We start from the raw sequence: 13732 nt of genomic DNA, 5'->3' as shown, positions 1-13732 counted from the left end.
ATATGTTTGTAAATAATTTAGTAATTAAGCAATTTAAAAATAATTTTGACTTTGAATCAATTTTTTTACCAAGTTTCAAGAGAATTGTCCAAACTTTAAATTAGTTTTTTCCGGAATTTAGCATTGTCCGGAATCTCAATTTTTATTTCATTCCCGTATAAAACCTTATGAAATGAATTTTTAATTTAAAAGTTTTAAATTTTCTACACAGAAAAAATGGTAAAAATGTTCGTAATTGTTTGTGAATTCCTACTGGTGACTTATGAAATGCTTGTATATCGGATAACCCACAAACAAGATCGTAAAAGTCTGTTCTATTTTAACAAACTTTGTTCGTAGCATGATCACTTAACGAGTATTTTTTGTTCTTTCGCCAAGATTGTTCTAAATGGTCGTAAACACACAACAAAATGTTCGTAAAATTTTGTGACTTAGTTGTAAAGTTTTGATATACAAACAAATATGCACGAACAAATATTTGTAAAGGAACAAAAAAAATTGTCATCAAGTGGTCATATTACGAACAATGTTTGTGAAAAATACAAGCTTCAACAAACTTGTTTGTGGGTATTACGATTTACGAGCATTTCAGTACACGAATCAAAATATTTTGCAAAATTGTTTGTAAATGTTTATGAATTCCCACTGTGAAAACGGTGAAAACCCACTAAAAAGTTCGTAAAACTTTGTATTTTTTTACAAACGTTGTTCATAAGCTGAATGGTTGACGAGTGTGTTTTATACTTTTTTTTTAAACATTTGTTCTTAAATCTTCGTAAACACATGGAAAAGTGTTCGTAAAATTTTGTAATTTGTTCGTAAAGCTTTTCTATACAAAAATAAATATACGAACAATATGATGATGATCGTGTTACGAACAATGTTTGTGAAAACATACAAACTTTAACAAATTTGTTTATGGGTAATACGATTTACGAGCATTTTGTAAGTCTCCAAATGGGATTTCACAAACATTTACAAAAAAATTTACAAAATATATATTTCACAAAATATAGTTTTCTGTGTAAGGCCTTTATTACTAGGCCATTAAATTTATATAGGCTTTAAATTTAAATAGGGTAAAGTTATACAAGTTGGACATAGTGCTACAAGATGGACAATTCGCCGGTACAAGTTGGACAGGGATTTTTTCTTGATAGAGTACAAATTTTTTTTAAGCACAAGGAACCAAATTATAAAAAAAGCATTAAAAATATACAAATAAAAATGAGGTACTAAATTTATCAAGAAAAAAAGCCCTGTCCAACTTGTACCATGGTCCTACTTGTACCACTTTATCTTAGGTCTATAATGTCATCTTTAGGGAATTATACAACACAACCCAGAGAACCAAATTCGTCTTAGCTCTAGAAGACTTTAATCGGATTCCAGATGCTTGTGCTCCATATTTAAACGAATGAAGAATTAAAAAAAAAAAAAAAACAAATTTACGAGTAGGGTAAAATGGTACAAGTTGGACAGTGCAGTGGTACAATTTGGACAATGGTTCGATTTGGACAGGGCTTTTTGTCTTGATAAATTAAGTACTTATTTGTATATTTTTAATGCATTAGTTTTATAATTTGGTTCCTTGTACTTAAAAACAAATTTTGTACTGTATTTATCAAGAAAAAAGCCATGTCCAACTTATAACACTAATTCCAAATTATATCACTTTACCCTACGTCCCTAGATTTTTTTTTTAAATTGAAACCCAATACAATAATACCATTTTAAAATTCACCATTTCAATAGTTCTTTCGATTGGGCTTTTAAATGAAGATTAAAAAAAACTCAATATTGAAATCGTTGGATTTCTTTAACGATTTTTTCGTGATTAGATTTTTTGATCCCCACCCATGGCTGTCTATACCCAGGTTTTAGGCCCTAGGCCTATCATGACCGAAAACCCACACGGTTAAACAACTTTCACTAACTCAAAATCACTTACATAAAAATAAATAAGTAAATAACATAAATCTGTAAACTACACACTTTTAAGCAATAAATAAATAAATAAAAGCCAATTTAATAACAAAGAGGCAATCGAAGACCCTAAATTGGCCACCTTCGTAGTTTTGGAGATATCTCGTAAAATGTGTACGAAAACAGGGAATAAAATACACAAAAACCGGTCGCATTTTTCAGAGCTAATGTCACCCCCCTGCTTTTAAGCACTCCTGTGAGTGATACTACCAGGCTTAGTCGTGATTAGGTAATGGATTAAGAAAACTCTTAAACACGAAAATCTTAAATTGGTCTTTATTTTACTTTGCTTCCAAAATCCAATTTCTATTCTACGTTTTTTCATAAATAGCTAATTATTAAACTTGTCTTTCCCGAATTTTGATTAGCTTTTTAAAAGCTTTTGTAGAAGATAAACAAAAGAAATAATGTCAATAAATTAAAATTCCTTCTTCACAGAAAACTTGATGATGCTGACAAGCAGATTGATCATTTTAAGAGAGCGTCGAGCTCCAGTGTCCGGACGAGATCTGTACGAGGATCGGCCCGTGGTGAGATTCGTTCGAGTATCATCCAGCGTTCCTCAGTAAGATCCAGAAATGCCACGACGTCTCCTTAAGGAGAAGTCAAACCTGACAACCTCTTAAGCATCTCGTGAAGAAGATGCTTTGTGTGATGATGAGGGCCAGAATCTAGTCAGTCATTGCTACGCCATAAGTCAATTAATCTTCACATTTTGACCCCTTTCGGCTTCCACTTGGGCACAAAGCGGAAGGATTTTCCCCATTGTATTGTATACAATTCCTGACGAAGCAATTAGAGCTGAAATCTTGTATCCGAATTAACTTGATGACACTCCATTCCCCATGGAATAAGCAGAGTAGGGATATAATGTAAATACTGGCTGCCATTGAATTCTTTTTTTCATCAACTTCTGTGGGAAACCTCAAGGAAGCAATTAGTGATTTAGCGAGAAGACATTCTCTGAATAAATCTTAGCCTCGATTCCTTTCCCCTATCTTCAACTTCTTATAATATTATTTGTCCATTCTTAAATTGTAGCGATTTTAAACATTTTAAAGTGATTTAATATTATGCTTATTTCATTGTAAGTTCTCCATACTTTTTGCATTTTGTCATGTAAGTGAAATAAACGAGAGAATTTAGTAGATATAAGAGAAAGACATAATAAAAGGCATATGAACATAAAGTTGGTACTTTTATCTTCTGTCCTTCCACCCATTTTTCCCGTAATTGAAGACTTGTTAACAGAAAATTGAATCACATATGAAATACAATTGCTGGCAAATCTGTTCTTGACTTCTTCAAAGAACACTTTTTGTCTACATCCAACACTTTTTCATGCCTCAACATTGTCATCATGGTGAAAAAGCCAGGGTGTCATTTGCATTGAACAGTCATATGAATCAAGTATTGGATTTTTTTGCTGGCCAAAGAATAGGATGAATTGGTTGACTTTGTCCTGATAACATACCCGTAAAAAGGTATATGTCTTCCTTGAATCCACCTCATTCCATCCAAGACATTCCTCAAAGTCTTGCAAATGCGCAAAAAAAGGGTTCATCGCAGGATATTGCGTTAAAGGGGGTGGTTTTTTTTTTCGAAGGACTAACAAAACACTGCAGAGAGTGATAAATAAGAAAAGGCTCAGGTTTGGGATAAAAATTCTATACAGAAAATTGATTTAGAAATCCGGCTTCTATAATACAAATATTTGGATAAGTCGTTTCATCGAGTTCAATATGAACCAAAATAAACCATTAACCTCACAGTTGAGATGTTCTTTTGAGACAATATTTCACTCGTTTCTCTTTTGAATCTTATTTTTAGACAATTCTACAAAAAAATCAATACTCTCCTCTCAATTTATTTTCTTATTCTATTAAATATTTCAAATGCTGTAATTGTAAATAAAATAGTAAATAAATAATAAAATCTATCAAAATGGACTTTTTGTAAAATAAACAGTTTTAAAACTCTATATTGTAAAATTACGGTCGTTTTATTATGAAATTCAATGAACGTGTCATAGTTCTACTCTCTAAACTCTATGGCACAGTGCCCTCTAGTGGGATCCCAATCCGCAAAAGATTACTCTGACTCAAAAATGACTGGTTTTTGGTGTACAAGAAATGGTCAAAAAGATTACTCCTAATTGGAATCTTAAAAATTAGTCGTATTCGCGTCGTATTTTGGTCACAGCATTACTCAAGATTGAATTATTAATACAGTAGAGTCTCGCTATAGTCCATATTTGGTTTTCAAATTTGACACTTGGGTCGCACTATAGTCCATGTAATTTTTTAAAATTATCAACGATTTTTAGTATTGAAATTGCTCGACGGCTTCCACTTTCTTTGCGATTGTGGTATTTGTCCTTGCTCTCTTCATTGTGGATCACAATTATCACAACTACTTAATAAAGTTTGCCAAAAATATTAAAATAATTATGCATGTCGCATACTAAAAAGCATAACCTAACTTAAAATCAGTGTTTTGAAATCAACGGTCGATAAATTGTGGACTATAGAGCGATGGCTTATAGCGAGACTCTACTGTATTATCGTTATTTTACTGTTCTAAAGTTTACTCTGCCATGCGGTAACAAAAGCGACTCCAAACGACGGTCTTTTTCCGTACAAAAAATGACGCGCCAAAAATAATGCATTTGGCGTCCTTCTCTACCGCATAGGTACGAAATCGACGAACGCACTTTGAATGAAGACGTTAAGTACACTTCACAACTTTGTATTGCACTACCACCGTAGACACTATTTTCTCAACAATTTATCACATTTTCTGTCGTTTTCTACTACGTTCTACTACTATTCACTACTCGTATTTGCGAAGATTTTTGCCATTCGACTATTGCTGAATGAGGCATCCGACATGTTGAAAATTTTCCAACTAAATAGCAACAACACAAAAAAATCTTTTAAAATTTTCACTAAATAGATCTTTTCAACACAAAATTGTAATCACAGCATACTACAGACACTGGAGCAAACTCCTGTACCACAAAATTTCATTTTAAAGAAAAATGTTTGTGTGTTTATCATGCCAAAAATTGCCTAATTTTCACTTAATTCCTGTCGGCACTGTACTTTTTCGAATCACAACACACATGTCTACCGGGAGAGTTTTTCTTCCCAATGCACACTATAATATTGTTGAGAAAAAACCCGAAAATATCAATTACTTTGCGAATTTACAGCACTGAGTAGTTCTATTTGCCATTTGATAACTTAAATTACCCCTCAGATATTCCCAGTGAGGGGAAGACTTTTTTTATAGGGACACTGGAAGTTGGCGTCATATTTTAGTCGTAAGCGAGTAATTTCAGAGTTATTATGACGCCAAATAACTTCCGTAATTACCATCATATTCTCCACTTTCCGTCATTCAACTCTCTGATGGCCGTCATAGGACCCGATTTTGGAATCCAGAATACATACATCCAACGGTAATCTTACTCCAAATTGCTATTTGGGATAGGTTACCAGTAGGGAAATTCTGTAACGATATGATAATGTCATGTAACAAATTTTTGTGCTAAAATTCGGAAGCAGGACAACATTAAAGCCTAGTCTTAATGTTGATCTTAAACTTAAACTTAAACTTAATCTAACAGATATAGATTTATCGATACTACTATCGATTCGATAGGGTCAAAAACTTATCATTCCAACCCTGGTTTTTTTTGTAATGAATTGTAAGGTATAATGGGACAATTTTGAACAGTATCTAATTTTTAATTTTTATATTGTCTTACTGTTTCTCATCAATAAACGGAAAAGACCACCAGGAAGTTCTCTTTTTTATCATTTTTCGTAACCTTCCTTTTAACTTTTGCCTTGTGAAACAGAGAAGAAATTTCAAAATCCAAAATTGGATTCCGTTTAAAATTACCCCTTTGACCCTACTGATCCGAAAAATTAAATAATTTTATTGTTGCTTGAGTGAGCCATATGTGCAATTTTCAATGTTCTGACAGTTTACAAACATCCTTCAATATTCTTTTGAAATTCTATTAGTAAACGTAATCGTAATAGTAAATCTTGCTTGATTTTCCCTATAATATTAATTTATAGAGAATTTTCGATACGTATGATACATTGCAGCTTAATTCAAAACTTCATTCCGATATAGAAGTCAGATAGATACTTTTCCAATTTCATATGCTCCTTGTAATGCCCGGAATGTCCAACAAATGGCCTATTGGAAGACCTGATAGAAACAGTACTTACGTGGAAATAGAAAGAATAAAAAAAGCCGTAAAGTTTTATACCTGTTCCGGATGAAAGTGTTCCAAGAAAATACGCCGTATTCCTCTGTGATTTCTATCCATCTCAAGAGAATAACTGAATGATTCTATGTGAGAAAAATGCCCTATAGCACAAGTTTGTCGTTTTCAGATCTTCGAATAGAGATTTTTTTTGCCTTTCAATATATACTTTTGTTCTCTAGCTCACAAGACAAATAATAGAGAAAATAATAAATAATTCCACATGTTTTACGTGTAGAATGTATCTGGTAAATATGAAGCAATCCTATTGTTATGTACACAATCCATAACTTGTAGCACTATATGTGTGTAAACATGTAAGTAGATGGATCCTTCCAAGCTTCATTGAAAGAATTTTTGGGTGGTAATATAAGACTAAGGTACGGAGATATGTACAAGATCTTGGATACAGTAATTTATTCTTCTATCTTCACAATCCGCAAAATTTAAATCTCCCAAAGGAAAGAATCCTTTCTGCATATAAATTTCTACACGACCAATATATGCTATACGGTACTCTCATAGCTTTTCTTTTATTTTATTTGACGAATTGGAGAAATATGGTGAAGTTGATGTCAATGGATACATCAGGGATATTTGAGGGGGATCCAAAGACCCATTTGGAATTCCTTTTATTTGTTTATAACACTGAAGGATAGAAATCAATAAGTGGTGTCAACGACGTCACTCTTGACAACCCCATTGTCGATCCTACTCATTTTTAGACAGACAAATCGCTCCAATATTTGAGAAGAAAATGCATAGAGGATACTTAACTTTTAGACATCCATCAAATGATCCCATCATCATCCACTCTGGATTTTAATTATTATCATGTCACTGCCAATAAATAAAATATAGACGTCTCCTCATCAGCACATTCCTGGGATGAACATTAAATTCCTACCAGACGGACACATTGGGAGGGATATAATAAGAAAAGAAAAATTGGTGTCTCGATGGGACAACCAATAAAATTTTCATTTTCTCCCATCTTGCCCATCATTCGACAATTTTCAGTACGGGACAGTGGGGCAGATCATAAATTTTTACGTGTTCTAAATTAGATAAATGCTTGATCATTTATTTTACTAAAATAGTACTTAATTAAATACTATGTTTATTATTAATTTATAATCTTTAGAAACTTCTTAACTACAGTAGCTACCTGTTGAAGTAACCCAAATAGCAATTTGGAGTAAGATTACCGTTGGATGTATGTATTCTGGATTCCAAAAACGGGTCCTATGACGGTCGTCAGAGAGTCGAATGACGGAAAGTGGGGAATAATATGACGGTAATTACGGAAGTCATTTGGCGTCATAATAACTCTGAAATTACCCGCCTACGACTAAAATATGACGCCGACTTCCAGTGTACTAATAAAAATTCTTCTCCTCACTGGATATATTTGAGGGGAAATTTCACTTGTCAAATGACAAATAGAACTATTCAGAGCTGTGAATTCGCAAAGTAATTGATATTCTCGCGTGTTTTCTCAACAATATAATAGTGTACATTGGGAGGAAAAGCTCCTTCAGTAGAGATGTGTGTTGTGATTCGAAAAAGTATAGTGCCGACAGAAGTTAAGTGAAAATTAGGCAATTTTTTGCATGATAAACACACAAACATTTTTTTTGCAAAATGAAATTTTGTGATTTAGGAGTTTGCTCCAGTCTCTGGAGTATCCTGTGATTAAAATTTTTTGTCGAAAAGACCTATTTAGTGAAAATTTTAAAAGATTTTTTTGTGTTGTTGCCATCCAATGGGAAAATTTTCGACATGTCGGATGGCTCATTCAGCAATAGGCGAACGGCAAAAATCTTCGCAAATATGTGTAGTGAATTAGGAAAAAATTAGTAAAATTTACATAGAACGTAGTAGAAAACGATGGAAAATGTGAAGAATTGTTGAGAAAATATTGTCTACAGTGGTAATGCAATACAAAGTTGTGAAGTGCACTTAACGTTTTCATTCAAAATGTGTACGTCGATTTCGTACCTATGCGCTAGAGAAGGACGCCAAATGCATTGTTTTTGGCGCGTCATTTTTTGTACGGAAAAATACCGTCATTTGGAGTCGCTTTTGTTACTGCATGGTAGAGTAAATTTTAGAACCGTAACATAACTGTTATATTACTAATACGATCTTAAGTAATGCTGTGACCAAAATTCGACGGGAATATGACTAATTCTTAAGATTCCAATTAGGAGTAATTTTTATGACCATTTATTAACCAGTCATTTTTGAGTCAGAGTAATTTTTTGCGGATTGGGAACTTAATTGAAATATTAGATTTTAGAGAAATTAAGTTTGGATTTTTTTGGGTACAAAAAAAATTTCAAAACTTATGTTCTTAAGGAAAAATTAATAATAAAAAGTAAACAATATAAAAAAATTTTAAGCTTTCTTTTTGATCGGTAATAAAAACCGACTTATTAAACGAATATTTAAATTTTAAATGTTTGCAGAAATACGTTTCATTTATACAATTAGCATCTAAAATAATTATGAGGAGTAATTAATCCCTTTTATTTAGTCATTACTTTTAAAACTCATATGATGTAAGGGAAGAGCACCAGCGATCGGCAGTGTTCCTCGGACCGTCAGGTTATTACCAGATTGTTGCACCAATTCAAATGAATTTTTAAAAATTATTATCTACTTTTTACAATTTATAACACTGACAAGAATGCAGTGTAGGGGAAATGCTCATAATTTTGTCCAGTTTCTTATTTTGGACACTTTGAGGATAACATTGGACACTAAAAATAAATTGATTAAAATTATGGATTTTTATTCCAATATTTGATGAATTATGAATTCTATCTAAATATTTGTTGTTTTTGGAAGATTTTAACACTAAATACGTTAAAATTTGAATATGATTTGAGTTGAAATTGCTTTGTTGAAAATTCAGTGTGAGCAATTGCTTACGAGAAATATGACAGAACTTCGTGGCTTACTTCAGTCTTATTTAGTTTTGGTGAAGTACTAAGAAAGTTTGTTCGCTGTTTTTGAGTGATATTATTGAATATTCATTGAATATTGTGTTGATTCATGTTACTGATGATTTGTACATTTGACCTGAAGTGAGATTTGCCTTGTGTTTGGACAGGTGTTTTTCTCACGAAATTTCGTGAAGTTTTAGCTTTTGTGATGACTAGGTTGGACAAATGCCTGGAGAAACAAAGAAGCATCATCTCTACGAAAGAGATGTAGCGAGAAATGCTTTGAAAGGCTCCCGGAAAGGTCAGGGAATGAGCGAATCCGCACATACTTGGAGTATCGAAGTCAACTCACTTTAATGAATGATATGGAAAGTTTCCGGGCTTCTGTGATATTCTACGTTTCCCTTACATGAACAGAAAGAGGACTTGGTAAGATTGGTTCATCAAATGAAGAACAATGGGCATCCTATTGAGGCGGATTAGCTGTCCAAATTTACAGACAAGTTGTAAAAATTAATAACCAAGTTGTCCAAAATAAGAGCCAAGGTCACCTCTACATATCAATTCATTTTTAAACTTATTCAAACTAATTTTAATAAAAATAAGACGATAAATAGCTTGCTAAGTTTCTAAACAACCCTTCTGAAAAGAGAGTAACGAGAAATGTCAATTAGTATAGAAAATATCGCACTTCAAACTTGGAACTTCGATGCTTATAAGCAGACTGTCCAAAATTATGAGCACTTCCCCTATTAGTTCAGATTTAATTTTTAAACCCAATTTTCCGTGAGATACCTGATGAAATTCGTGACGATCCGAGGTACAGAGTACATAGTTGCAATTACATCTATTTTTTATTAATTTATTGTAAAAATTTAAAACTCAAATGCACGGATATAGTTAAATGGATCACTAATATACCGATTAGCATACACAAAAATACATCATAGTATTTGGAGGCTCATATTTCCAACTAAAGATCGAGCATGTCTCTTAACATTCCGATCCGTGGTACTCTTCCCTTATCTATTGATTTAAAAATTCTAAATTAAATACTTTTTATATTTGATTTTTTTTCCAAAATCATTATTTTTAGTTAATTAATAGGTTTTAATGAAGATTTTAATTTTGATTAAGATAATAGTTTATCAAGAAATTGGATTGATAGAACCTGATTTTTCTTCTCGTAAACACCTGGTGAGATATCAAAAAAGTTAACTTAAAATTGCTTTAAAAAATTTTTAATAACAAAAAATCCTAGAGGTAAAAGGAAATTTTCTGCATTTTGGAAAATCATTCCATAGATTATCCGCCGTATAATTTATTTCTTTTACGATTTTGACCATCCGGAATTTCGGGATTTCGGTTTTTCGTAAATTTGGCTCATTTGAGATTTCCACCTATTTGGATCTTCGATTTTTCCGGAATTTTGGCTTTCGGGATTTCTGCTTTTCGGAATTTTGACCCAAAGAGGATTTCGATCCATTCGTAATTTTGGCTCTCGGTATTTCAGCACATTCCGGATTTTGGCGTTCAGAACTTTGGCCAGCACCAGCATGATTCAAATTATTATTATTATTAATCGTATCGGAATACTTGTTACAATGTAATCATATTATAATGCTGTTGTATTCCGTGATGGAAGAATCTTCTAAGTCCATGTGTAGACCGACCAGGAGCGCCTTCTCCGTGATGTGAATGATTCTTCTATTCTTCTATGTTTTTGGGCAGAGGCGGTACACTTTTATTACGTGATATCACAGAAAAAATGTATTTTTCTAAACATTCAGTTGTTTGCACCGGACGGGATTCGAACTCACAACTTTGAGAGTCGAGTCAGAGATCTCATCCATCCAAGACTCAACGGTCTTGCCTATTACGCCACTGAGATCACCATTATTCAAATTAAAATCTTCAGTAACAAAATTTAATAAATTGTCTTAATCTATTAAGTAAATTTCATTTAAACCGTTATTTAAAAGAAAGCAAAAGTTTAATAAAAAATATATTTCTTAAAAGCTTTTCGTTTACATTTCGATTAAGCAATTGATGCCGAATATAGAAACAAAAATTTTTATTTATAAAAATAAAAATTGTATTTCAAAAATAATTTTCAAAATATATAAAGTATTTTTAAATATTTCTAACTCTCATTTGTAATTGTCCTATCGAATTATTTAACCACCATTTTAAATACTGGTAAATTCTCCATTTAAAAACATAAATAAATTCAGGCATTCTATCATTTAGTTCAAATACATATAGTGGACTAATGAAATTCAAGGAATGTTTTATTTTTTTTGTGAAACTTTAAAAAGAACTCCGATGTAGTGGGTTTTTGAGAAACTGCCCTGTCCTCCCCTAAGTCTCTTTCACGATTTTGGGCAAAAGTGAAATTAAAATAGGGGATTATTTAAATTTTCTCGCAAATGCTCAAGATTTATTTAAATTAAGGACCACTATCAAATCTTCTTCAAGCACATGTTTGTCTCTCCTCAACATTTCTGCTGTTTAAATAGACTTTGGAACCATAAATGAAAGCTTTGTGGAAAAAGCTCTTCGTTTTTTCTACAACAACCAAGATGAAGCACCCAATGTCTCTCCTCTCTCTCACAAATTTTGTCATTTAACACACAGCAAGAGCCGGCACTTTTCTCATTTTCATCCATATTTTATTTGCATATTTATTCTTGCTTGGTTAATTAATTCTATACTTCCAGCATCAGCAATTTGCTCAAGAAAAGAACATGTGTCTGCGCGTGTTTTCTCAAAGCGCTTCGCATTCATCGAGGGAACTCTTAAACATACTCATCTGTATAATTTTTTTTTGCATAAACTTGAGGTTAAAAAGGTGACTTTACTTATATGTTTCTCAAGTAGACGGTCAACGAGCTTATTTTTTCTTCAATTTTACAATTTATCGCTTCAATTTTTTTTAAGTATCTCCTACATATTCTAATCCTGTTAAAGCAATATCAATAGTTCTTCATTAATCAAAATTGATTTGGCACAATGCTACTTTAATGGCATTTTCATTCCATATCCGTCTGCTGGATATTACAAATTCAAATGGATTTTTCTATGCTATAATTCTTTTTAAATGATCTTTTCTAGTAATCTCTCAACAATTGTGGAGACAATTGCAAAAAAAAAGACTTTTGAAAGACAAAATCAATTCAATTATTTGTTATTAAGCTCTTCGGACAACATTATTTACATATTTGTCTAATAAGTGCAAGGAAATAAGTAATTGCACTTTAATCAATATTTTAAAATACTGGCAATAAAACATTGTACAATGCTTAGCTTGATGTGACACGTGACATTGATAACTATTTATTAATGATGGATAGATCTTTTATGGAAACACATCATAAAACCATGCGTATATGGGATTTTAATATCTGTAATGATGTCAAGATTGGGGTAAAATTGTATTCTAAAGAAATAGAACTTGTTTCTGTAATAACCTCATCGTGGACTTTTCCGTAAACGATCACGTGTAATCTTTGGTTTAGGATTTCCTACATAAATTCTGACGACTCGGCAAATTATAGGTATTTATTCTAAGAATCTAGAACATGGAAAATCACCTGAAATACTAAATTGTAGATCAATTAGATTTCGTGCATATAGAGAACAATATCAAAGGAATTAAATGGGATTTTACTATCCACCTTGACTTAGCTACAAGAAGACAATATAATTTTTTTATCGATCAATTGTTGTATTCATATTAAAGCTAAATCACGTTGAATTTTCATTAAGGAGAGAATGAAGAGATTAGACATGGTTATTCGTTGAATATTTGAGTTTATTTTAAAATACACCAATGATATGGTGAGCATTTGAAGGTGATTCCATTAATAAACTTGCCGAGAGAAAGTAATAAAAGAGATATGGGAGATTATATGGAAATTTTCAATATCACATGAATCGGGTATTTATTTAACATATTTAACCTTGTCTTTAGTCAAAATTGAAATGTACTAAATATTGAACATCTAAAAATAGAGAAATATTTTGCTAAAATGACTAAAATTTCTGGCAGCATTGGCAAGAAATTATACTAAACTGAAAAATTTGCAAGTTTGTAATATGTAGCATTCAGAGCATTCATCAACAACATACAAATTGATTTTTAGTAATTTTTTTACAGACTTAGAATGGAATCATCACTTATGGACGTTACACACTTAAAGAAAGCTTGCAAAAATCTTAAGTTCTTACCTAAAACAGATTTCGAAAAATCACAAAATGTACGATAACAAATTTTATGATTTTTTGATATAAGGTTTTTGGTAAGAACTTAAGATATTTTCATGCTATCCATAAGTGTATAACGTTCATAAGTCATGACTCCATCCTATTTGATATCAACGCAAATATATTATAATTTTTTCCATGTAAAAAAATAATTTAAGAATGCTTATTAAATGTTTATGAGTAAATAGGGCTACGTTGAGCTCTGGGGTAACATTGATATACGAGTTTACTCACTGAAAAATCG

At 31.9% G+C, this 13732-nt stretch overlaps 1 protein-coding gene across 1 annotated transcript in view; it reads left to right on the top strand.

The window, feature by feature from the left end:
- Positions 1-3175, top strand: part of LOC129798667 (carcinine transporter-like) — a 29434-nt gene extending 26259 nt beyond the window's left edge. Inside the window, exon 7 of the mRNA XM_055841934.1 lies at positions 2425-3175. Within this exon, the coding sequence (XP_055697909.1) occupies positions 2425-2584 (160 nt within the window). The 3' untranslated portion in view covers positions 2585-3175. The remainder of the gene's footprint in view (positions 1-2424) is intronic.
- Positions 3176-13732: the final 10557 nt, after the last annotated feature.

Source organism: Phlebotomus papatasi, chromosome 1, assembly GCF_024763615.1.
Source record: "Phlebotomus papatasi isolate M1 chromosome 1, Ppap_2.1, whole genome shotgun sequence".
Classification (NCBI taxonomy): Eukaryota; Metazoa; Arthropoda; class Insecta; order Diptera; family Psychodidae; genus Phlebotomus; species Phlebotomus papatasi.
The sequence above is the reverse complement of the archived record's forward strand: the minus strand, read 5'-3'. Positions and strand labels throughout refer to the sequence as shown.